This window comes from Pristis pectinata, chromosome 15 (assembly GCF_009764475.1).
Source record: "Pristis pectinata isolate sPriPec2 chromosome 15, sPriPec2.1.pri, whole genome shotgun sequence".
NCBI lineage: Eukaryota > Metazoa > Chordata > Chondrichthyes > Rhinopristiformes > Pristidae > Pristis > Pristis pectinata.
Genome location: NC_067419.1, coordinates 6,680,798 through 6,706,451, shown reverse-complemented (window position 1 = coordinate 6,706,451; position 25,654 = coordinate 6,680,798). Strand labels below are relative to the sequence as shown.

General features: G+C 46.4%; 1 protein-coding gene across 4 annotated transcripts in view; it reads left to right on the top strand.

The window, feature by feature from the left end:
• The window catches only part of yaf2 (YY1 associated factor 2), a 122,516-nt gene extending 100,961 nt beyond the window's left edge, over positions 1-21,555 (top strand). For all 4 annotated transcript variants that reach the window (XM_052030609.1, XM_052030607.1, XM_052030608.1 and 1 more), the window contains 2 exons: positions 17,664-17,816; positions 20,375-21,555. In XM_052030609.1, the coding sequence (XP_051886569.1) occupies positions 17,664-17,816; positions 20,375-20,618 (397 nt within the window). In that variant the 3' untranslated portion in view covers positions 20,619-21,555. The remainder of the gene's footprint in view (positions 1-17,663; positions 17,817-20,374) is intronic.
• The last annotated feature ends 4,099 nt before the right edge of the window (positions 21,556-25,654 follow it).

The following is a 25,654-nucleotide window of genomic DNA, read 5'->3' as shown; positions in this document are numbered from 1 at the left end:
TAATTTCTGTCATCTAATTGCAATTTTCTAAGTGTCTATTTACGTGCAGCAGCTGAAGACCTGTGTGTGTGAAAACTGCAGTGTTGTTTGGACCTGAGCTGAGCATTTGTTCTCCTTTTCTGGGTCATTTTCCTGCTCCTCTCCTTTCACCGGAAAGTCTTATCCCCCTTTGTTCCTGACAGTTTCATCCTTGTGTACCAGGTAAGGACACAGGCAGTGATTGTCAGCAGGTTGTTCGCCACTGAGGCCATTCACTTCCAATGAACAGCAGTGAGCGGCAGAAATCCTGACTGATGTTCCTTAGCAACTGGACATATCGAGCACATCTATTAAAATCCCTCACTGCCTTTCAACATCTGCTATCTGTTTTCTTTTTGCCTCCCATGGATGACATTATAAAACTTCATTTTCCATTTTTTTGCAGCTCAATGCATACTTCCACTGGGAACAGGGACAGGAGGACGGTCTCTGTCCTTTCAAGCCTGCCCCGCTCTTCCTCGAGATCATGGAGTCTTAACTCAGCACAATTTTCCAGCACTATCCCCGTATCCCTCTATCCCCCCTCAAAGTTTGGAAATCCAGCAACATCTGTTTGGAATGAACTCAATTCAACAGCCCTCTGGGACAGAGAGTCCAAAAGTTCTCCGTCCTCTGAGTGAAGGCATTTCTCCTCGTCTTGGAACTAAACATCCCAGCCCTTGTTCTCATATGGTGTCCCCTGGTCCTAAGCATCCTCCCTGTACCCAACCTATCAGGCCCTTAAAGAATTTTAATCCTCTCCTCCTTCTAAACTCTGCAGTCCCAGTCTACCAGTCTCCCCTCAGGCAGTAAACCCACCTGGAACCAGTCTGGTGAATTTTGCTGCTGTCTTTTCCGACGGCAAGTACGTTCTTCCTTGGATAAGGAGACCTACACTGCACACAGTACGCACCAAAGCCCAATAAAAGTGCAGTCGGAATCCTCACCCCTGGAGTCACTGTCACACCTTGTGAAGATTTGGGCCCAGCCAAACTCCGATCCCCACAGTACGACACTGGTCCCGAGCTGTCAATGTGACAAGGACCCATTTGTTCCCACCCTTTTTTCTGCCCAATTCTCAATCCCACGCCCTAACGTGACCCCTAGTTCCATGCACTCTAATCTTCTTGCCCAACCTCCTGGGCGCCACCTTGTTGAAAGTCCTCCAGCCATCCGAATACACCACATCCACTGACTTCCCCCATATCTACTCATCACATCCTCAGAAATTCCAACCAATCAGTCAAACAGATCTTTCCTTTGTAACTCAATGTTGACTCTGCACAATCCTATAATTTTTTTAAAAGGGGCTTTGTATTACATTCTTCATTGTATAGATTCCAGCAACTTCCCTACCACTGATGTTAGGTGCGTTAGTAGTACCCTGTTTTCTCTCTCCCTCCTTTCCTAAATGCTGGGGGTCACATTTGCTCCCCTCCAACTCACAGGAACAATTCCAGGATCTACGGAACCTTGGAAGATGATAACCAAAGCATCCACTATCTCTAAAGCTGATCTTTCAAAATCCTGGGATGCAGATCATCAGGACCTTGGGATTTATTGGCTTTCAGGCTCACCAACTTCTCTCGGACTTATTCCTGATTAATTCCTATTTTCTTTCAGTTCCTCATTCTCACTAGACCCTTCATTCTTTAATACATCTGCAGGTTTTTGTACCTTTCTGAAGACACACAATATAATCGTTTAATTCCTCTGCCACTCCCTTGTTCCCTATTATAAATCGTTCCCTCTCTCTGTACAGGGCCCACATTTACCCCCCTGCAACTAATTCAGCTGCCTCTCCTAGTTTGCGGCTTTGACCAACTCAATGTGAGTTGTGAATCCCAGATATCTACATTTCAATCTTGATTCATTTTCTTGCGCTCTTTGTGGTTGGATTTATTTCTGGTTTGACGATCTGTCCTTTATGTTTAGCATTAAACCTATCCACAACTGAAGTGTTTTTCAACAAGCCATCCTAGTTAATTAGGAGTCATTCTCCCTTAATTTCTTTGATGTTAAGTCGTTTATAAACCTGACTATACCCCTGGCCCTTGGTGATAGGACCCTAGATCATGTTAAAGTTAGCCAATCTATTCTCAGTCCTGGGATCCTGGGTCACGTGAAGTTGGTTTACTATTGTCACTTGTACCGAAGTACAGTGAAAAATCTGTCTTGCATACTGTTCGTACAGATCAATTCATTACACAGTGCATTGAGGTAGTACAGGGTAAAACCAATAACAGAATACAGAGTAAAGTGTCACAGCTACAGGGAAGTGCATTGCAGGTAGACGAAAAGGTGCAAGGTCAAACAAGATAGATTGTGAGGTCAAGAGTCCATCTCATCGTATAAGCTACCAAGTGTACTGGTTCTTGGGGACTCACTTCTGCATTGTCATAAAATGGACGTCCCTTTTGTTTAGTAATTTCTGTCGATCATTTCCTAGGTGTTTTGATTCTGCATTTTAGATTATTTTCCGGTGTTAATTATGGATCACAATGATCTTTATTCATGCTATCTAACTAAGGTAATTAGATTCATGGATTCATAGGGTCACACAGCAAAGAAACAGGCCCTTTGGCCCAACTCATCCATAGCAACCAAGATGCCTATCTACATTAATCCCATTTGCCTGCATTTGGCCCATATCCCTGAAAACCTTTCCTATCCATGCACCTGTCTCTATGTCTTTTAAACATTGTAATTGCACTTGCGTCCACCACCTCTTCTGATAGGTCGTTCCATACACCCACCACCCTCTGTGTGGAAAAGCTTTCTCCTCAGATCCCCTTTAAACCTTTCCTCTTTCACCCTCAACCTGTGCCTTATCAACTCTCCTACCTGGGAAAAAGACCGTGGCCATCCACCTTATCCATGATCTTATAGGCTGCTATAAGGTCACCCTCAGTCTCCTACGCTCCAGGGAAAACGGTCCCAGCCAATCCAATCTCTCCTTACTGTACTGTTGTTCTATGTTCTCTGATCCAACTCGAGAGGTGAACAATGCAGTCAGTTTAAAAGCAGCTGGAGTGTGTATGGTTTAGGTAAAACACAGTTCCGTTTTAAAGGCTCTACCTTCCATCTTTGTTGCTGAGTAAATATTTTTGTGTGTGAATGTGGCTTCCCTTGAAGGCTGTAATGCCATGGAGGGCAAGGTAGTGGTTGTATTGCTTTAGATTGAGGGCCAGAGCTGGAAAAATTTTCAATTTTATTCTATATTCACAAAGGGGAGGGACGTTGTGGTTGGAAAATTCAGAGGTGGGATTAGTGAAATTCTACAACATGTTATTATTAACAAAGAGGAGATTTTAGATGTCTTAAGGGGGCATAAACCCCAGGGCCTGTTGAGATATATCCCTGACGACTATGGGAGACAGGGAGGTTGGTGACTGCTGTGTCCCTGACAGAGGTTTTTAAATCTTCACTGGCCGCAGGTGAGGTACCAGATGACTGGAGGACAGCAGATGTTCCTTTATTCAAGAAGGAGAGCGGGGAAAATCTCGTAATTACAGACCAGTGAGTCTAACATCAGGGGCAGGGAAGTTATTCTGAGGTACAGGATTAATCTACACTTGGGAAGGCAGGGATTAATCAAAGATAGACAGCATGGCTTTATTATGGGGAGGTCCTGCCTGACCAATCTAATTGTTTTTCTTGGAGGTAACAGATGTATTGACGAGGAGGACAGTGCAGTTGGTGCAGTCTGTATGGACTTCAGTAAGGCCTCTGACAAGGTCCCACAAGGTAGACTGGTCCAAAGGTGTGGGGCCCATGGATCCAGGGCAAGTAGGGAAATTAAATCCAAAATTGACTTGATAACAAGGCAGAGGGTGTTGGTGGAAGGTTGCTTTTGTAACCAGTGGTGTACCACAGGGATCGGTGCTGGGACCCCTGCCATTTGTTATATCCATAAGGATTTGGATATAAATGTAGGGGGGCATGATTAGTAAATCTGCAGATGACACTAAAATCAGAGGTGTTGTTGATGGTGATGAAGGATAGCCGTAGACCGCAGAGTGGCATTGGTCAGTTGGTAAGATGGGCAGAGCCACGGCAGATGGAGGTTACTCCTGATAAGTGTGAGGTGAAGCACTTTGGGAGGACTAGTAAGGGTAGAACATCCACTATGAATGGTAGGAACGAGGGACCTTTTGGTGTACAAGTCCAAGGATCTCTGAAGGCAGCAACATGGGTAGTGAAGGTGGTGAAGAAAGCATGTGGCATACTTGTCTTCAGTAGCTGGGGAATAGAACGTATGAGCAAGGAAGTTGTGGTACAACTTCACAAAACTAAAGGGACGATGCGATTGTGCTGGAGAGGGCCCAGGGGAGATTCTTCAGGATGTTGCTTGGGATGGAATGTTCCAGTTATGAGGAGAGGCTGAGTTTGTCTTCCTTGATAAGATAAGATCTTTATCAGTCACGTGTACATTGAAACACACAGTGAAATGCATCTTTTGCGTCGAGTGTTCTGGGGGCAGCCCGCAAGTGTCGCCGCGCTTCCGGCACCAACATTGCATGCCCACAACCAACTTTGCATGCCCACAACCAACATTGCATGCCCACAAAGAGCGGAGAAGGCTGATTGAGCTACACAAAATTATAAGGGGCATCTGGTAGATAGTAGGAAACTTTTCCCCAGAGCAGAGGTGTCTGAAACCAGAGGTTTAGAGTAAGGGGGAGGGGATCTGAGGAAGAACTTTTCAATAGAGAGGGTGGTTGGGATCTGGATTGCGCTGCCTGAGGGAGTGGTGGAAGTTGGTGCCCTCACAAGGAGTATCGAGGTGGGCACCTGAGTTGCCAAGGCACAGGCAGCTACTGAACAAGGGCTGGTAAATGGGACCCAGTTGTACCATCTTGTACCCAGTTGACCATCTGGCCCTATCACTACGAACAGATCCCACATTTGGAACATGGCGTGTCCCCCAGCCAGGTGATCTGTCGTGCTGTGGTAACTAATTTTACAAATGTGCCTCTTGTGTTACCCCAGAGTGAAAGGAACTGGTGCCAAAGTAAAAGGGAGAGGTAAAAGCCAGACGCCCCTTCCCACCTTCCAGGGACCCAGACGCCCCTTCCCACCTTCCAGGGACCCAGACGCCCATTCCAGACAATGGTATGAAGTTTAGCCACTTCCAGTTTAGCGCACTGCCTTTGGTGCTCACAATGTGGTCTCCACCACACTGGGGAAACCAACCGCCGACTGGGTGACCCCTTCGCTCTGCAAGGCTGACCCTGAGCTTCCAGTTGCCTGTCACTTTAACCCTTAATCGTACTCCCACTCTGGCCCCCTGTATGATTCCAACAGTGTCCAACATAAGCTGGAGGAGCAGCATCTCATCTTCTGACTCTGCACGTCGCAGCCGTCAAGGTTCAACACTGAACTGTCTCTTGTGTTTGTGTTTGAACTGTCCAGTCTACCTGCCATTTCCTGCATTCAGTTTGATTCTGGTTTTGAGCCACTGCATTGTTCTAATCTCACAGTTTTAGCATTTGAATCAGAATCAGAAACAGGTTTGTTATCACTGACTTGTATGACGTGAAATGTGTTGTTTTGCAGCAGCAGTACAGTGCGCAGTAATTACTATAAGTTACAAAATAAATAAATAGTGCAAGAGAAAAGGAATAACGAGGCAGTGTTCACTGGTTCATGGACCGTTCAGACATCTGATGGCGAAGGGGAAGAAGCTGTTCCTGAAACATTGAGTGTGGGTCTTCAGGCTCCTGTACCTCCTCCCCTATGGTATTAACGTGGTGTATCCCAGGTGGTGAGGGTCCTTGGCGATGGATGCTGCCTTCTTGAGGTACTGCCTCTGAAGATCAGACAAGATATCTTTATCAGTCACGTGTACATCGAAACACACAGTGAAATGCATCTTTTGCGTAGAGTGTTCTCGGCGCAGCCCACAAGTGTCACCACGCTCCAACATAGCACGCCCGGAGGAAACCCACACAGACACGGGGAGAACGTACAAACTCCTTACAGACAGCGGCCAGAATTGAACCCAGGTCGCTGGTGCTGTAATAGCGTTACGCTAACCGCTACCCATGTCCTCTGGTGGATGATTTGTCTATTTTATCTGCTATGTACACCTGGTGCAGACAGATCAGCTATGATCAGATAACACTTATGACCCGTAAAGCTTCTGTGTGCTTTCTACACACTTCATTGGGCCTGCTGTCACCACTTCAGTCTCTCCCTCCCCCTCAGGAGCTCTCTGTCTCTGTCTCTCACCAGTCTACCACTTGCCATCTCTAGCATTGACCTCACAGTGCAGCTCCCCAAACAAGGCCCAACCTTCTGACAGACGGCTTCTTACAGCTTTTGTTTCTTCTTTCGGTCTCCTTTGTTGGCCCGGGAAGCTCCTCTAGTGTTGGAATAACCTCTTTCACCAGGACATGCTTTCATTAGCTGTATCTTGCCTTCCCTTTTGAAGCCGTCCAGAATTGCGTTTTCTTCCTGCAGTTTACCTCCTCCCCTTGGCCTGGTTCCCAATGAGCAGACTCCTTGCAAAGCACACTGCCGTTGAGCTGAAATGTCTCACTTTACAAAGCGCTGTCCCTAAAGAAGCTAAATTGATATCAATGTCCTTTAATGTGGGATACATTCCAGGAACTTAACAAGTAGAAGTCAGGAAGGGAAAGACTCTAAGCCAAGTAGAGATTAATCGCTCAGCTAAATGTTCTATGGGAAAGATGTTTGGAAAACCTCATAAATGAAGGGCAGGGATTCGGAGGCGGTGTTCATAGAACACTACAGCACAGTACAAGCACTTCGGCCCACAGAATACTGTTCCAGTCAAAGTGTTTGGGTTATGGTGTCCCGTACCACCGGTGGCGGAGGGAGATGGAGGAGCCTGTGACTCGGTGAGTGCTGCTGGCTGGTGTTGCCGAGGTCAGTGTGGACGGGTCAATGGAGGGATCCGTGCGCAGGGTGCGAGCGTTATTAAAGCGTGGCTCCCGTGGGGCTGGAAGCCCACGGTGGAGATGGCTGGGTTTGGGAGGTCGAGAGCTCGCGAGGCACACAGGTCGAGAGGTCCTTGGTATCTTTGAATCAGGTGATGCTGAAGATGCGGAGGAAGCAGTCCATGGATTGTGGACTGACATCTGACCTGGGGATACAGGGGCAACGCAACACTCCCCTCTGCTCCCCCTCTCCCTCCTCCCCTACCTGGGTCTACCTGCCCGACACCCTTCACCCCACCAATCGCCTCGGGGTACCCTGTCCTACCGCTTCCCCTCTCCTCTTTACACTGGCCATCTCCCCTCTCCAATCTCAATGCTGCTGCGGGGTTTTGACCCAAAACATCAGTAATTCCTCCCCCCCCCTCAGACCCCCCTCTCCGGCTGCTGCTCAGCCTGCTGAGTTCCTCCAATGGACTGGAGACACAAGATGATGGAAAAATCTGGAGCAGCACACAAAAAGCTGGAGGGACTCAGCGGGTCAGGCAGCATCCCTGGAGGGAAATGGACAGTCGACGTTTCCAGTCGAGACCCTTCGTCTGGACTCTGGATTCCAGCATCTGCAGTCTCCGTTTATTCCTAATGTCATTCCAAAATGTTCAGAATTAATTGAGAAGAGACCACAGGAAAGCCTTTAACCAGGCCTTCACTTGATGATTTTCAAGAGCGAACTTAAGTTGTGAAGAATGATAACGTCTGCCCGTACGTACTGCTCACTGCTTTTCCTCCAGCTGACCTGTTTGCAGTCTTCTGCAAGGTCACCACCATAAAGTGATGGAGGAGGACGCACGTAGACTGACCAGTGACACCCCAGCTGCATTCACTGTGCTGCCCATTGTAACTCCATCCATTACAGGGCAAGAAGGGTGGTGCCGTTATCTGTGCGTGTTCTGCATACTGCATATGCCTGCCATGAATTTTCTCAGACATTCTGATTGAAAGCAAAGGTGACGTGGTCCTGGGTGATAGGGCAGGCATGGTAGTGTAAGCGGTTAGCGTAACGCTATTACAGGGCTAGCAACTCGGGTTCAATTCCGGCTGCTCGAAGAAAGGCTCGAAGAGTAAACCAGGTAATTACAGGCCAGTGAGCCTGACATCAGTAGTGGGTAAATTATTGGAAGATATTCTGAGAGATAGGACATATAAGTATTTGGACAGCCAAGGGTTGATTAAGGATAGTCAGAATGGCTTTGTGCGTGGTAGATCGTGTTTAACGAATCTTGTGGAGTTTTTTGAGGAGGTCACTAAGAAAGTAGATGAAGGTAAGGCTGTGGATGTTGTCTACATGGACTTTAGTAAGGCCTTTGACAAGGTCCCACATGGGAGATTAGTTCAGAAGGTTCAGTCAGTGGGTATCCATGGAGAGGTTGTAAACTGGATTCGAAATTGGCTGAGTGGGAGAAGACAAGAGTGGTTGTGGATGGTTCTTTCTCAGATTGGAGGCCTGTGACTAGTGGTGTGCCTCAGGGATCTGTGTTGGGGCCATTGTTGTATATATCAATGATCTAGAAGATAACGTGGTAAGTTGGATTAGTAAGTTTGCAGATGACACCAAGATTGAAGGTGTAGTGGACAGTGAGGAAGGCTTTCAAAGCTTGCAGAGGGATCTGGACCAAATGGAAAAATGGTCCAGAAAATGGCAGATGGAATTTAATGCAGACAAGTGTGAGGTGTTGCATTTTGGAAGGACAAATCAAGGGAGGACACACACAGTAAATGGTAGGGCACTGAGGAGTGCGGAGGAACAAAGGGATCTGTGAGTTCAGATACATAATTCCCTGAAAGTAGAGTCACAGGTAGACAGGGTTGTAAAAAAGGCTTTTGGCATCCTGGCATTTATAAATCAAAGTATTGAGTATAGGAGTTGGAATGTTTTGGTGAGGTTGTATAAGTCATTGGTGAGACCAAATTTAGAATATTGTGTGCAGTTCTGGTCGTCAAACTACAGGAAGGATGTCAGTAAGATTGAAAGAGTGCGGAGGAGATTTACAAGAATGTTGCCGGGTCTTCAGGATTTGAGTTATAAGGAAAGATTGAGCATGTTAGGACTTTATTCCTTGGAGCGGAGAAGAATGAGGGGAGATATGATAGAGGTTTACAAAATGATGAGGGGCATAGACAGAGTTAATGCAAGTAGGTTCTTTCCACCTAGATTAGGAGAGATAAGTACGCAAGGACATGGCTTTAGGGTGAAAGGGGAAAGGTTTAGGGGGAACATTAGCGGGAACTTCTTCACTCAAAGAGTGGTGGGAGTGTGGAACGGGCTGCCATCTGATGTGGTAAATGCGGGCTCACTCTTAACTTTTAAGAGTAAATTGGATAGATACATGGACGAGAGAGGTCTGGAGGGGTATGGGCTGGGGGCAGGTAAATGGGACTAGCAGAATAATGTTTCGGCACAGACTAGAAGGGCCGAATGGCCTGTTTTCTGCGCTGTCGTTTTCTATGGTTCTATGGCTGTCTGCAAGGAGTTTGTACGTTCTCCCCGTGTTTGCGTGGGTTTCCTCCGGGTGCTCCGGTTTCCTCCCACATTCCAAAGACGTACGGGTTAGGAAGTTGTGGGTATGCTATGCTGGCGCCGGAAGCGTGGTGACACTTGCGGGCTGCCCCCAGAACACTCTACGCAAAAGATGCATCTCACTGTGTGCTTCAATGTACATGTGACTGATAAAGAAACCTTCTCTAAACTCCTCTTAAAGAAATGTGTTTGAAAGCGAGTGGCAGGGACCTGAAGAACTGGTAGCACTCGGAGACACTGCCTTTGCAAGCAGCTTCAGGACTTGAGTTCAGTGGGAGTCTCTGTCACTGGTGGATTTACTTTAAAAGGAGGAAGACGAGGCTTTTGTTTCAGTGACTTCACAGCCAGGACATAGTTTACAATGAATGAAGTAGTTTTAAAAGTGTACTGAGGTGAGTGACCGAATGTGACACAAGGCAAAGTTGTTAACTCAGCGAGCGGTTGGCTCAGGAGCACACTGTGGGGGCAATGGCAGGGGGAGGGGACGGGTAGGTAGATGAGTCCCTGAAAGGAAAGCATTTTCAGGACGGGATTGGGACACACTGTATTGTGCATGCACAGAATGAGTGCAGACTAGACATGCAAAATCCTTCAACCATTCTGTGATCCAGTCACTGATGTAATATTGGGCATGCACTGACTGATTTGCACATGGCGAGCTGGCCTGAACAAATCCTTTTCAGTGATATCAGCAGAGGAGTCCACGTCAGTACTTAATGAACAGAAATAATCCTTAACGTTTGCATTGCAAATTGTTACTCAGAAATTGTGAAAAGTCAGCACCAAACACATGATATCTGGGGCAGTGTAAATTTATGCAGCGGTAGAGCTGCTTGTGAATAATACATAATACACACAGCAGTACGTGGGCTACTTACTTAAGAGCAAGTTATCACGTAGTGAAGACCTTGTATTTGGCTGCAACAGTGTGGCTGTATTGCCCGTTGCTGTTGAGTGTCATATGTAGTGGAGAAAGTGGTGACTTTACACTGGCATTTAATCTTCAGAAATGGACAATTCGGTGAGCTTCATATCACCTAATAAAACAGAAAGTGCTGGAAACACACCACACGTCAGGCAACATCTGTGGAGGGAGAAACAGCTGACGTTTCAGTTCGAAGATGCTTCAACTGGATCTGATGAAGAGTATTTGACCTGGAGCCCTCACTCTGCGTCTCCTTCCACAGACGCTGCCTGACCTGCTGAGTGTTTCCAGCATTTTTTCTGTTTAATTTCAGATTTCCAGCATCTGCGGTTCATTGATATATTGTATACTGCACTTTTATACTTAATGTGGAATTGTTGACATGCGTGACCTAACTGTGAGTTCAGAGCTAAGATAACTGGGACAGAAAGCAAAAGGTATTTTGTTCCACTGCACCTTTAGCACTCTGAATCTGTTGAGGGCAATCAGGTGTGATCTTGTTTTAACAAGATACATTTTACATTTAAAGCTGTACTTCTGTGGTAAACACGAAGATGGTCTCTGTTAGTTCCCTGGTGTTCTAGAAATAGTGTTGTGGGAACTCAGCATCCACCCATGAAGGCAGGGATGGTCAGGATTTAACATCTAACATCTATGATTTTGGAATGTCTTCAGGAGAGGGAGCGATTCTTAACCAGGACAATATTCGTAAGATAGCCAGTTAGTGTGCACTTGTTATCTTTGGATATGGCCATACGTATGTAGGCAGTGGTAGTGAATAATAGAATACAATTGCTGACACAGTCTCAGAGAATTCTCTGCAAAATACTGATGCATTTCAAGAGCCTGCCTGCAAGTACACAAACACTCTCATGGAGGGCTGGAATATACGGAACATTCTCCTCCATATGTCCTGGAGCTACTGTGTAACACCCAGGGATTCTCTGCAGATATTGTATCTCACTGGGCAAGCCACCTGTAAACATAACACTCTCTCAGGGATCTCCTGCACTTACTGACACTCCCAGGGACCCTCAAATACTGACACAATCCCAAGGTTCTTTGACATGTAGTGGTACAGTCTCATTATTTCTCTGTGTTAATGAATAAGCTAAGCGAAGCAATAAAATATTTAATAAAATAAAAATATTGATACAATTTCTCCAGCCCCAGAGATCATAATCCAGCCACCGTTTTCAGTTGCATAAGCTTGTTGCTGCTTATATTTTTATAGCTTAACAAACTTCCCTGGGTTTTGATGCTTTAAATAGAGAATCCAAATAAAAATGCGACCAGTTTTTGCAGAGTTGTGCTAGAACTTAAATAATTTAAGAATTCTTGCTACATTGGGATTTGTAGCTGCAGTATGTCTGGCAAAGATTTTGTGGTTCCCTTTCACAGAGCGATGCAGGACCGAAACAGGTCCTTCAGCGCACCAACCACCCATTTACACCAATCCTACGGTAACCTCATTTCTTAATTCTCCCCACATACCTATCAACCCCTCCTAGGTCCCACTCACCTACACACTAGGGGCAATTTGCAGCGGGCAATTAACCCACTAACCCTTTGGGATGTGGGACAAAACTGGAGGAATACCAAACGGTCACAGGGAGAACGTGCAAACTCCACACAGACAGCTCTGGAGGAGGTCAGAATCGAACCTGGGTCACTGGAGCGGTGAGGCAGCAGTGAGGAGTGTCGCCCTTTCCTTCATTTTCCTCCTCTGTCTCCACAGTCGCTCTCGTCTATCACCCTGGTAACTGGGCTAAGAGGATGGCCTGTACTCCCGCTCTCTTCACGCCCTCCCTCCATCCACTGCTTGACGGATGTGGCCCACATCTGACCCCAGTTTGCTGCTGCTGCTCCTCCTCCGCTATCCGAGAAAACTGTGCCTGCATGTGTCACCGCAGATGACAGCTCGGGGCAGAAGTTCAGTGAATAAACCGCTGATCACTGTAGCTGTCTCTGGGTTTCCCATCAGAATGTCCGGTGGCCCGGTGCACAGCTTCTGAGGGGAGTGCCGAGCCTGTGCAGAGCTGTTGTATTATACGTGACCATACATTGCTGCTACTAGTCTTGAGCGTGCAGGTTCACTATTGACAATAGACGTAAGGACCACCCAGTCAAGGTTGACAAAGCAAAGCCCTAGTCGAAACATGAAAATAGTTTCCTCGGATATTGTTTTAGGACAAGTCCATTGGTTTACTGTGGATTAGCCACCGATACAGACTTGAATCAGAAGTGGAATCCTCGTTTTGCAGGGGACCGGAGACTTTGCTTCTCCTGACAGTTTGGCAGGAGGTGATGCACTTGGATTTTGGTGAAGTCGCTCAGGATTCCCAGCACGTCCTTCAGCACTCCACACTGACTGAGGTTGAAGTGTTGTAGTTGGCAGCTACTTTGCATGTTGCAAGAGTCCACCAACAGCAAACAAGGTGATGACCAGATGATGCTGCAGTGGTGCTGACTGAGGAACGAGCATTTTCCTGACATTGTGTAGTACGATATTTCCTGCCCACCTGAGGGAGACCAGGTTTCGGGGTAACAGCCGGTGCAGGAGGCAGCCCTGACGACGGAAATGTTAGCCTCGAATTTGATGCTGACGCCTTGGGAGTCTGACTTCACCTGGTTTAGAGGCACAATCCTAAGTCTGAACTACAGACGATGTGGAATGAATCAACGGAACCCCTGGAAGACCAGCCAAACTGCTGGATGGGTAATCCAGACATATGCATGGATTTTAGGGCTGAGGTTTTAATGAACTGGGAATTTGATCCTGCAGATTCCTGGAGAGTTGTTTGATATTTGGGCGCCCACAAACCCAGACGTTCACTGTTCACTTGTGGCACCACAGATTATTGTGGAAAGAAGTGAATGAATTGAACTTCTGTTCTCATATGTTTCGGGATAATATGTCAGTGGGATGCCACTGACATAATAGCTTTTTGACTTCAGTATTTCCCTCATTAGGCTCCCAAACAGCTACTGAACGTCGGCTATTGACCAAAGCCCACAGAACTGAAGGGTCAAACAACTTTAACGGCCTCATTACCTCCCGAGTGCCACCCAGTGCTTCTTTCAAGTAACAAAACCAGCAAATGCTGGAAATACTCATCAGCCCAGGAGTGTCTTCTTGAGATGAGACACTGTAACCTTCAGGCAGTTTGAACATTCATCAGGACGAGCAAAAGTTAACGGTGAAGTGGTTCGACCCGAAACGTCGACGACACCTTTCCTCCGACGGACGCCGCTCGACTCGCTGAGTTCCTCCAGCAGATTGCTTGCTGCTCCAGATTCTAGCATCTGTCGTCTCCTGCATCGCTCTTAATGATGAAGCCATTGGTTGGTGAACACAGGGGTTAAATGTAAAAGGGAGCTCTGTGATCGTGTGGAAGGCAGGAGATGAAATGTCAAAGCAAGTGAGTCAAGTGGAATTCTTAATGGGATAAGTTACTAGGATGTTTATCTATGGATATAGAAGCTTGCTATTTCAGTTGTAATAGGTCTTCAAACTGCGGGAATTTAATTGGGTAGAAAAACGTTCTCAGTAATTTTACCACTCAGGTCTCAATCATTTCCTTTCTGATTTGAATTCCACTTGGAAAATATCACAAACCAGTGGGGAGAAAATGTAATTCCAAGCACAAGGCATGATATGTTTTACTTGGAAAATTTAACTCTGCTGGAACTGTGGATGTGGAGAAGGAGGCAGCAACCCAGAGGAGAAAAAGTGGGGATGTTTAGTGTGTTATTTATTGGTGCTGTAACAGCAGTTGATACACTAATGCAGTGGCATTGAGGTTACTGCAGTGTTAACTGGGTTGTTGATTCGGTAATGAACCCACAATGGGGTTACATAGAATTTACACAACGTTTGGTTTGACTGACCTACCCTGGTGCTTATGCATTCACAGTGGTCACCTCCTCTCCCCTCCATTAAGCCCTTTCACATATCCTTCTGTTCCTTCCTCCCCTCCCTTCCTGATTCTACCTTGATGCACTTTTGCCGTTAGCCTGATTCACTCCTTGGTTCCACAAAGCAGATTCCTGATCAAGTGTATTTGTGGTTTCCTGGAATCTATGGTGAGTGGTACAGTAAGCCTCAGTTAATCCAGCCATTCTGGCTTTTACCGGTGTGGGATTGGCAGACTTTCTGGACTATTGGATGCTGTATTATTACTACTCCCATACAATTTGAATTCACTTTTAAAAAAGATGTTAATAATTTTCAATGACCTCGGTAGGTTTAAAGGGATCGTGGCCACAGAACCAGGTGAGTTTAAAGGGAGTGCGGGAACTGGGGTCGTGGTGAGTGAAAATTGCAAATATCACCCGGTGAGCCAGGTGCGGAACTTATGGGGGTTTCTGAATGGTTGGGGGGGAAGGATTGTCAGAGTTTTACTATATCAATCTCCCCCAGAAACGGAATCAAACCCCGTTGTAATTTTAAAGACCTTCACTGGTCACTCCCCAGCCTTCTCATCTGGGGAGATGAGAACAATGGCCCATCCAACCTTTCCTGAGAAGTATTCGCTGTATTAAGTGCAATCCTCTCGCTGTCTTTCCTGCTCTCACAATGTGGAACAGTGCTCCGAGTTTTACAGAATGTCATTGCATTTAAGTTCGCTCCCTGGAGTGCTCAGTTTGCTATTTTTACGGCCTCCTTAACCTGTACCACCACGTTCCATCCATCCATTTTTCTGCTCCTTCCAGCGATATGTGGCCTCCCTCCTGTACACCTGGCACTTGCCTTTATCACCGTTCATTTGTCAATGGCATCCCAAACTTCAAGTTTATTACCATCTTGCAGAAATGCAGGAGTACTAGGTTAATAATGCAGTAATGTAGCAGTGGTTCTGATGCAGTTGTGCAGTGGAATTGGTGCAAATAACACAATGCTTAGTGGTTTTGAGTTTAATACTGTGGTACTAGTGTTGTCAGTGTTGTTTTGTGGCATTGCTGTGGTTAACATGGGAACGTAACACTGCACAGATCAGCAGTGTTGCTCTGTGCAAGTACTGAGAGTTAATGTTTGCTGCCAAGCTCAGAAGCTTGGAGTTTCCGATAACAAGGAGTTAATGACGTTCAGATTAGATTAATGACTTTGAAGCAAGTATTGTTAATGCCTGTGTCTCTGCCTGTCTGTACATTTGTGCCTGTCCACGTGCTGGCTCATCTGCGTGTTTACATACATTGCAAAGAGGGAAGAACTAAACAGTGGGATGTTTTTCCAAGGTTTTCTCAGGTGTCGGCACTGGACTTTGGGAGGGGGGTGGAGTTTAAACAGTGAGGGGGAGGTGGGTACCAATGCCGGGGTTGGAACAGGATGGGTTGGAGCCAGATTGTAGGGGTTAAAGAATAATCTAGGAATGAATTTGAACCAATTTAGTGAGAGTGCAATTGGAAAAGTGTATATAAATTAGGACTGGATGAAGTGGGAATCACTGAAGGTAACTGCCATAATCCAGTCAGCTGAGAGAAATTCAGTGTATGAATATCCTTCAAATGTTAGCTGTGGAGGACATCACAATCAACCCATCCTGTCCCCAGCCAACCTCCACATAGGGATACTGTAGCTGTAGCGGTTAGCGTGATGCTATTACAGCGCCAGCAACCCGGGTTTAATTCCCGCCACTATCTGTAAGGAGTTTGTACGTTCTCCCCGTGTCTGCGTGGGTTTCCTCCGGGTGCTCCGGTTTCCTCCCACATTCCAAAGATGTACGGGTCAGGAAGTTGTGGGCGTGCTATGTTGGCGCCGGAAGTGTGGCAACACTTGCGGGCTGCCCCCAGAACACTCTACGCAAAGGATGCATTTCACTGTGTGTTTTGATGCACATGTGACTGATAAAGAAATCTTATCTTAAACGTTGGCGGGGGTGAGTGGGGCCACACAGGAAACTGGCGGCAGAGAAGAGCTGACGAGACAGAGGAAGGGGTGTGGGGCAGGGGCGATGGTACTGCCAGTTGCCACGGACCTTTGGCCAATTTTCGTGGCTAAGATGCCGATTTGAGCTGGAATTATAGATCCGGCACCCTCGTTCACAATGCATTGTCTTGTGGCCGCGTCTATCCTCAAGATTCCCTCCTGGCAAACGGGCTCATTCTGTCAGCACGCCCAGCATTCCCTATAGCCCGGGCTCCCACTCTGCTCCCTGGATGCCAGCATGGACTCAATGGCCTGAAGGTCCTCCCCGTGCGCTGTAATGAGTTTAACCCCCGCTGTGCCATTCTAATTAAAAATAACACGGTGAGGCATGGCCTTAGATTTCATCAACTCCATTGGCGATCAGTGAGAACCCATTTGCACTGTGCAAGGGCAGGAGGTGGGAACCGACAGTGGGCAGCCGTCCCATATCTGGTACACATTCCATCATAACCGCACCGTGGGGAGGAGCGGTGGTCCCGTATCTGGGACCGTGGGGAGGGGCAGTGGCAGTGGCCCCATATCTGGGACACGTTCCCTCATAACCGCACCGCACCGTGGGGAGGGGCAGCGGCAGGTGTCCGCCCTCCTGGTGGCTGAACTGGGAGAGAACAGGGACAAAAATTTACATTTGGACACCAAAGAAAGTTTGCATTTAGACTATAGACAAATGTTTAAATCCTCAGAGACTCCTCGCTGAGAGACTGGAAGCTCAGCCGGGGAGGGGAAGATTAGGCGAGGTGATGAGAGCTGTCTCGGGGAGGTGACGAGGAGGCTGAGGGGTGACTTGGCGGAAGTATATAGCATGATGAGAGGCAGAGTCTTCTTCCTAGCATGGAAATGTCAGACACCAGAGGGCACAGCTTTCAGGTGAGAGGGGAGGGTTTAAAGGAGATTTATGAGACAAGTGTTGCTGCACAGAGTGCTAGGTGCTGGAGGCCGTGGAGGGAGATACAATAGCAACGATTAGGAGGTATTTAGTCAAGCACATGGAGGCAGGGAATGGAAGGATATGGACTATGTACAGGCAGTTGGGATTAGTTTAAATTAGGATCACAGACAGCACAGACATCATGGGCCAAAGGGCCTCTTCCTGTGTTCTATGTAATTGTGACTCTCACTAATCCTGGGGATCTTTTGTGGAGATCTTCAGTTCATTTGCTTTAATGCGATTTTCCTGTATGTGACCACATCTGGTGTTAAATGATCCTGTGTCTCAGGTCTGAAGTATCCAGTTACAGAGAGAAACGGGCCTTCACATTAGCTCTGGTTGCTGAAAATGTAACCGTGCAATATATTCTGTGTTGACTGCAGGAAGCCTCGCCCAGTGTCTCAGTTGGTTGCCCAGCAAGTAACCCAACAATTTGCATCACCCACGCAACCAAAGAAAGAGAAGAAAGACAAGGGAGAGAAGGAGAAAACTGAGAAAGAAGTTGTCAGTAAAAAGAAAAGTCACAAGAAAATAAGGTAAGGCTTTCACATAAATGCTGCATCGAAAACAAATATACTTCACTTTAAAGCATTTGTGTCTCAGTTGCAAATACATTAACCTTGATTAATTCTTGTGCTATAGAGTCATACAGCACACAAACAGGCCCTTCGGTCCATCACACCCATGTTGACCTTTTTGCCCATCCACACTAATCCTGATTGCCTGCATTAGGACTGCATCCTTCCATGCCTTGCCGATTTAATTACCCGTCTACATGACTCTTAAACGTGGTAGTTGTATCTGATTCCAGCAGCGAGTTCTAAATATCAACCACTCTGTGCGCGAAACAAAACTTGCCCTAGGATCCCCTTCAAATCTCCTCCCTCTCACCTTAAGCCTACGCCCTCTTGTTTTTTATACTCCTACCATGAGAGAAAGATTTTGACAATCTACCCGATCAATGCTTCTCATAATCTTACAAACCTCTATCAGATCACCCCTCAGCCTCCTTCACTCCAGGGAAAACAAGCCCAGACTATCCAATCTCCCCATATCTAAAGTCTTCCAATCCGAGCAACATCCTGGTGAATGCCCTCTTAGAGCAATTAAGCAGCTCAGTGCTAAGGGGATTGCTTTTGCACAGTGTCAGTGATCCACCAAAGCCCCACTTAGTTTAGTTTTTCAGCTTTGCTCATTTGTTCTAGATTTTTACCGTGTTTCCAGAGAGTGAAAACAAATTGGTTTTGGTATTGGTTTATTATTGTCACTTGTACCGAGGTACAGTGAAAAACTTGTCTTGCATACCGTCCGTACAGATCAATTCATTACACAGTGCATCGAGGTAGTACAGGGTAAAAACAATAACAGAATACAGAGTAAAATGTCACAGCTACAGGGAAGTGCAGGGCAGGTAGACAATAAGGTGCAAGGTCACAACAAGGTAGATTGTGAGGTCAAGAGTCCATCTCATCGTATAAGGGAACTGTTCAATAGTCTTATCACCGTGGGGTAGAAGCTGTCCTTGAGCCTGGTGGTATGTGCCCTCAGGCTCCTGTATCTTCTGCCGGATGGGAGAGGGGAGAGGAGAGAATGTCCCTGTCAACTCCTTTAAAATGGAACGATGCCTTTATTCCAGTTGCAGTTTTTTTTTAAAGATGTTCCTTCTCAAGATGTGAGACTCACTGGTAAATTATTGCCTATCCCAAACTATCCTCGGAAAACTGGTTGGTGAGCTGCCTTCCTGAACACTGCGTTTTTGTGGGTGAAGACGTGGAAGGCTGTGATATCTTTAGAAGTTAGGCTTCTGTATGTAACTTAGAAGGCACTGCAGAGGTGGTGATGCGCCCTTGTCGCTGCTGTTGGTCGGGTGGGGCCTCCACATTGGGAAGGTGCTGTAAGAGAAGCCTTGCTGCACTGCCTCTTGTAGCTGGTTCACACGCAGCCACCGTGGAGGGAACGAATGTGGTGGGGTGTGTGCCTTAACCGGGGAGTGTTCCACCACCCTCCTCAATTTGATCTTCCAGGTGGTGGGGAAGGCTTTGAGGAGCAGGAGGTGAATCATTTGCTGCAGAGTGTCCCTCTTTGACCTGCTTGTGTAGGTTTGTGCCATCCATTCAGTTAAGTTTTTGGTCATTTGGACAGGCTCATGGATAGGAAAGGTTTAGGGGGATATGGGCCAAACCCAAACAAATGGGCCTAGCTCAGAAAGGCATCTTGGTGAGTTGGGCCAAAGGGCCTGTTTCCATGCTGTATGACTCTTATGACTAAATGGTGATGTCCCAAACTGGGTGGGATTTCACAATAGTCCTATCCAGGAACATCAGGGCAGATGGTTAGACTCTTATTGGAAATGGCACAAATCATTGCCAATCTTACCTCTGAAGCCAGATTTCATTCCAGATGTTGGCGCTTGTGGGAACAGAGTGTTTCAATATCTCGGGAGTTTCAGATCTAGCCGAACATCAGTGAAATTCTCATTGAAGAATCTCGTCCGAAGCAGGACACCAAGGGCTGGATTTTGTGCTTGGATTAGTTCAGTTTGACAGATTGGGGACTTGACTTGAATGTAAACTGCCCTACTATAGGAGTAGGCTCGATCTTGAGTTGTGAGAAAGCAGTGAGCCTCTGCAGTGATGCTGACTTTCTGCAAGCCTTAAAACTGGAGCTGGATGGGTTGGCGGCTGGGATCAGGATGGTGACATACAGCAGGTTCAGTTCACAGATGCATGGGCAACGTAATCTCCTGCTGGAGTTGCTGAGGTGGAGGGAATGGGGCTCAGGTGGATTCTCCATCTTTTCCTGGCCCTGGTTCTTCAGGGATTTTTTTCATCTCTCCCAGAAGAGTACATGTAGGAAATCCTTGCACTGATACAACACCTCTTCCCCCGCGCACCCCACCCCCAACCACTTTGCAATATGTTGAAGGTTGGTCATTGCAAGTGAGGAAGGGAAGGTGGTGATGAGGTTGACCAGGACCACAGATGGGTTTGCTCACATTCACAAGAGATAGCAGAAGCTTGAACCGTCTGTTTATCCGCATCTTATTTTGCCTCTGCACCCCACCCCCCACCCCACCCCACCCCCACTTTCCTAGGCCAAGGTTAAAAAACGTGGACCGAAGCAGCGCGCAGCATTTGGAAGTGACTGTGGGCGATCTGACGGTCATTATCACAGACTTTAAGGAGAAAGTGAGGTCGGTGCCGGCAGCCACTGCTACCTCCAGTACCACGGCCGAGCAGCACAGCCTGAGCAGCTCCAGCTCTGACAACACAGAGAAAGGCCTGTCCCGGTCATCCTCGCCCCGGGGAGACGGATCAGTGAACGGTGAATCCCACTAAAGTGCCGGCTGAGCTACTTTTACTCACTCCTGTGCTCAATGGTTCAGCGGACAGCATCTCAACAAATTCAGTCCTGGGCCCTCGGCGTTCAGCGGCAAGTCGGGCTGCCTTCAGTTTTGTTAATACTTCCGTACCAATCTGGGACTCCTGCACTGTGGCATGTTTTTGAGTGTAATTTTCTATACCTTAGATCGGACTGCCGATGTGATGTGTTTGAGGACTGAATTGTGAAGCAGCTGGCTTTTGGCATTCAGTGGCACCTGAAGTCAATTGGCAGTCGACTGCCGTAGCAACAAAATATCTGAAAATGGTTTGCCTGGTTAAGTGCACCTGCTGGTACTTGGTGTGATTAAATAGGAAAAGCATTCTCAAAAAAACATTTATATACGTTCTTGCCAACATTTTGTTTTTCAACACTTGTTATTTGGATGGGGGAAGAAAAAATCACTTAGCCATTAAAACCAAGGCATTATAAATGCCCACTGTCATCCATTTCAGTTTTAACAATGTAGTGCTGGGCTAATTGACCAGGGTTGACTGAGGATACAGTCCCATGCTACTTAAGTCCAGCCACTCAAGTTAAAGGATCGAGTTGCTGTAATATTTAAGAGAGTGGTCATTTTTGCACCGTGTCTAATTGGGAAGGGGGCACAGATGCGTTACATGCGTCATTGTGTACTTCACGCATTTCCTCTCAGCTGGGCGCTCCCTGCCTTACACAGAAGGCAAAACAAAACAAGGAAAATGCTAATAATTAGATGCTTAGTATGTCTAAAAGTAGTTTTATGAAATGTGTGGGAATAGTTTATGATGATGTTGCCAGTTCTGAAAACTTCAATTAAGGTGTTTTGCTGATGTTTTGAATTTGCGACAGTATTTATACGTATTGTTGTAATAAAAAAAATATGCAAGATTACATTCTACCTTGGGAACTCTATTGTTTCTTCCTGCCTTCTGTATGAATTGTTACTGCCGGAAGCGAGTCTTTCGGGAGGGTTCAGTGCTGAAACATTGCGAAGGTGGTTGAAAGATTAACAAAACAAATTTGTTGAATTTGCTCTCTAAAGCTTAATTGGTCCTATTTGTCAGCCCATTCCTTTTGTACATCTCACATTATAGAAGCTATACAAGAAAAATACCTCACAGGCATTCTATCAGTGTTCAAAAAAAGATTATAAATGTTGCAGCAGGTAAAAGTTAAACATATTCTAAAGTAGAGCTAAATTGCATTTCTTTCCAGTAGGCAAATGCCTTTTTTTTATTTGAAAAGTAAAATTAAATAATAACAGAATTAGTGGGTGACAGAGGAAGGAGGGTCAAGCTGTGATGTCAGACACCTGTCCAATATGAAATGCAATGAGTGGCATAGACTGTATTTTCAGGTGTAGGTATTTGATACTAATATCAAATTATAGATTGTTTTACATGATGAGATTTTTATATCCTTTAAGAAAAACTTGGTGTTCATGCTGATGTGTGTAGTGTTTGGTATATATTTGATTTCTATCAGAAAAGCAACTCACAATTAAAAGATATTTGAATTATAAAAGGCCAGTATCTGTTTTTAAAAAAAAGGGGAGGATGGTGATAGTTGAAAGAAAAGAACGGAAATAATTTGAACCCAATGATAAAACCAATTATTGCTTACAGTAAGCAGGACATCAGCAGATTTCCACTTCGAGGAGGAATGCAAGTGAGTAACAACAGACATTTCACTTCCATAATAAAACCCAGAAACTGCTGGAAACACTCAGCAGAGTTAACAGTCTCCTGTTCTTCTGCAACAAGACTAGGAAGGTCTCTGTCCCCAGCTTTGGCCAGCTGGAAGAAATCAGTATCTTTTCCGTGGGATACACTTATGAAGTCAGTTGCAACTCCAGTTTTATTACAGGGGATTCCTGAATATCTACCGACATTGTGAAATTAAATTCTATAATTGCATACATCCTTCTGTCTGAGCTACAGAACAACACCTCCAGAAGTATTGGTTGCTGGCTGCCTTTTAGTGAACCAAGAATGTGAAATGGCACACAGGTTGAGTCAGGACCTGATGATCGACCAGCATGGATTTATCATCTCGGAGGATGCTTTCAAATACCTGGATCCTGTTTGAACTTTGCGGGTCGATGCCCGTCTCTCCACACACCTGTCCAGAGTAACAAGCCTGCTGTAGCTGTAACTGGGGTTGTGGCTGTGTTGTTGCTCATCGTCATCTCCACACCTAGTGCAGCTCCACTGCCGTTCTCCGCTAGCTTCAGCCATACATTTATCTGGGGTTAAACCTGATCCCATCTCTTCTCCGAATCCCTGCAGTCCAAGCATTTTGACCATTTCTCCCTGTGGATCACACTTTGCCTCGTTCACAAGGGCATCCTTGGGAAGATCAAAGCCATCGTGTCTGACCACTACAAGACCCTATAGTTACCTCCAACTCCATCATCTCACCAAACATCGTCTGAGGCTGCCCTTCACTTGGACTGGGCTGCCACAAGTGCCTTCCTGGCAAAGATCAGTCCACACTTCACCATCAGCTCTTCTGTACTGAGACCAGAGTCCATCTGTGTTTTTTTGGTTACCTCCTGTTCCTCCACCCACTGTGAACTTGAGTTCAGTTAAAGCTCCTCTGCTTTTTGCTAGTCTCAGCGTCTGCCCTCAGTCCCTCTCTCCCACTGCCCTACATTTAAAAGGAAATCCCTGCCATCTCCTCCTCCTGACTGCAGGTAGTACACGTTGCCAGTGCCTTGGCTTCTAGCACTTGGGGGACCACCCCCATCCCCACCCAGAACTCTGTGCCCAATGTAGCGTCTGTTGACTCCAGCATCCTGTGTCCAGGCTGTGGAGTTGGCTCTGCCTCCTCACCCACCTCTCTAAACCCCAACTCTGTGACCGAAGCTTTACTCTGCATCCATTTCCACCCTTGGACCTTTGTTAAACACTGAGGAGCATTTGTCAGCATTAACGTTGCTGAGTAATTGCATTCCTGAACTTGGTTTAGTTCCGATGAGTGGATCACCGGTACCTGCTCATTTCAGCATGCGCATGAAAATCTTATTTTAGACAACAGGAAGCCCATTGGTTATAGAACATAGAACACTACAGCACAGTACAGGCCCTTTGGCCCACTATGTTGTGCCGACATTTTAGCCTACTCTAAGATCAATCTAACCCTTCCTTCCCACATACCCCTCCATTTTTCTGTCATCCATGTGCCTATCTAAGAATCTCTTAAATGTCCCTAATGTATCTGCCTCTACCAGCACCCCGGCAGTGTGTTCCACGCACCCACCACTCTCTGTGTAAAAAAACACACCCCTGACATCTCCCTTATATCTTCCTCCAATCACCTTAAAATTTTGCCCCCCTCGTGTTAGCCATTTCCGCCCTGGGAAGAAGTCTCTGACTGTCCACTCGATCTATGCCTCTTATCATCTTGTACACCTCTATCAAGCCACCTCTCATCCTCCTTCTCTCCAAAGAGAAAAGCCCTAGCTCACTCAACCTATCCTCATAAGACATGCTCTCCAATCCAGGTAGCATCCTGGTAAATCTCCTCTGCAGCCTTTCTAAAGCTTCCACATCCCATAGTGAGGCGACCAGAACTGAATACAATACTCCAAGTGCAGTCTAACCAGAGTTCTATAGAGCTGCAACATCACCTTGCAGCTGTTGAACTCAATCCCCCGACTAATGAAGGCCAACACACCATACACCTTCTTAACAACCCTATCAAATTGCACGGCAACTTTGAGGGATCGATGAACTTAGGACCCAAGATCCCTCTGTTCCTCCACACTGCTAAGAATCCTGTCATTAACCCTGTATTCTCCCTACATTCCAAAGTGAATCACTTCACACTTTTCTGAGTTGAACTCCATCTACCACTTCTCAGCCCAACTTTGCATCCTATCAATGTCCCATTGTGACCCTCGACAACCTTCTACACTTTCCACACCACCAACCTTTGTATCATCTGCACTTACTAACCCACCCTTCCACTTCCTCATCCAAGTCATTTATAAAAATCACAAAGAGCGGGGGTGCCAGAACAGATCCCTGCAGAACACCACTGGTCACCGACCTCCAGGTAGAATACACTCCATCTACAAACATCCTCTGCCTTCTATGGGCAAGCCAATTCCGAATCCACACAGCCAATTTTCCCTGGATCCCATGCCTCCTGAACTTCTGAATGAGGAACCTTATCAAACACCTTACTGAAGTCCATATACACCACATCCACTGGTCTACCTTCATCAATGTGCTTTGTCACATCCTCAAAGAATTCAATCAGGCTCATGAGGCACAACCTGCCCCTCACAAAGCTATGCTGACTATCCCTAATCATACTATGCTTCTCCAAATGCTCATAAATCCTGTCCCTAAGAATCTTTTCCAATAATTTTCCCACCACTGAAGCAAGACTCACCAGTCTATAATTCCCAGGGTTATCCCTACTCCCTTTCTTGAACAAAGGAATAAACATTTGCCACCCTCCAATCATATGGTGCTATTCCTGTGGCCAGTGAGGACACAAAGATCATCGCCAAGGGCTTAGAAATCTCTTCCCTCGCTTCCCGTGGTATCCTGGGATATATCCTGTCCAACCCCGGGGACTTATCTATTCTAACGTTCTTCAAAAGTTCCAGCACATTCTCCTCCTTAACATTGACATGTTCTGGCTTATCAGCCCGTTTTACATTGTCCTCATAAAGGTGAAGGTCTCTCTCAAAGGTGAATACTGAAGCAAAGTATACATTAAGGATCTCCCCTACCTCCTCCAACTCCAGGCACATTTCTTCCTCTATCCCTAATCGGTCCTACCTGCACTCTAGTCATCCCCCTGTTCTTCACATGCAAGTAGAACACCTTGGAGTTTTCCTTAATTCTACTTGCCAAGGCCTTCTCATGCCCCCTTCTAGTTCTCCTAAGTCCATTCTTAAGCTCCTTCCTGGCTACCGTGTAATTCTCTAGAGTCCTGGCTGATCCTTGCTTCCTGAACCTTAAGTAAGCTTCTTTCTTCCACATATTCCACATCT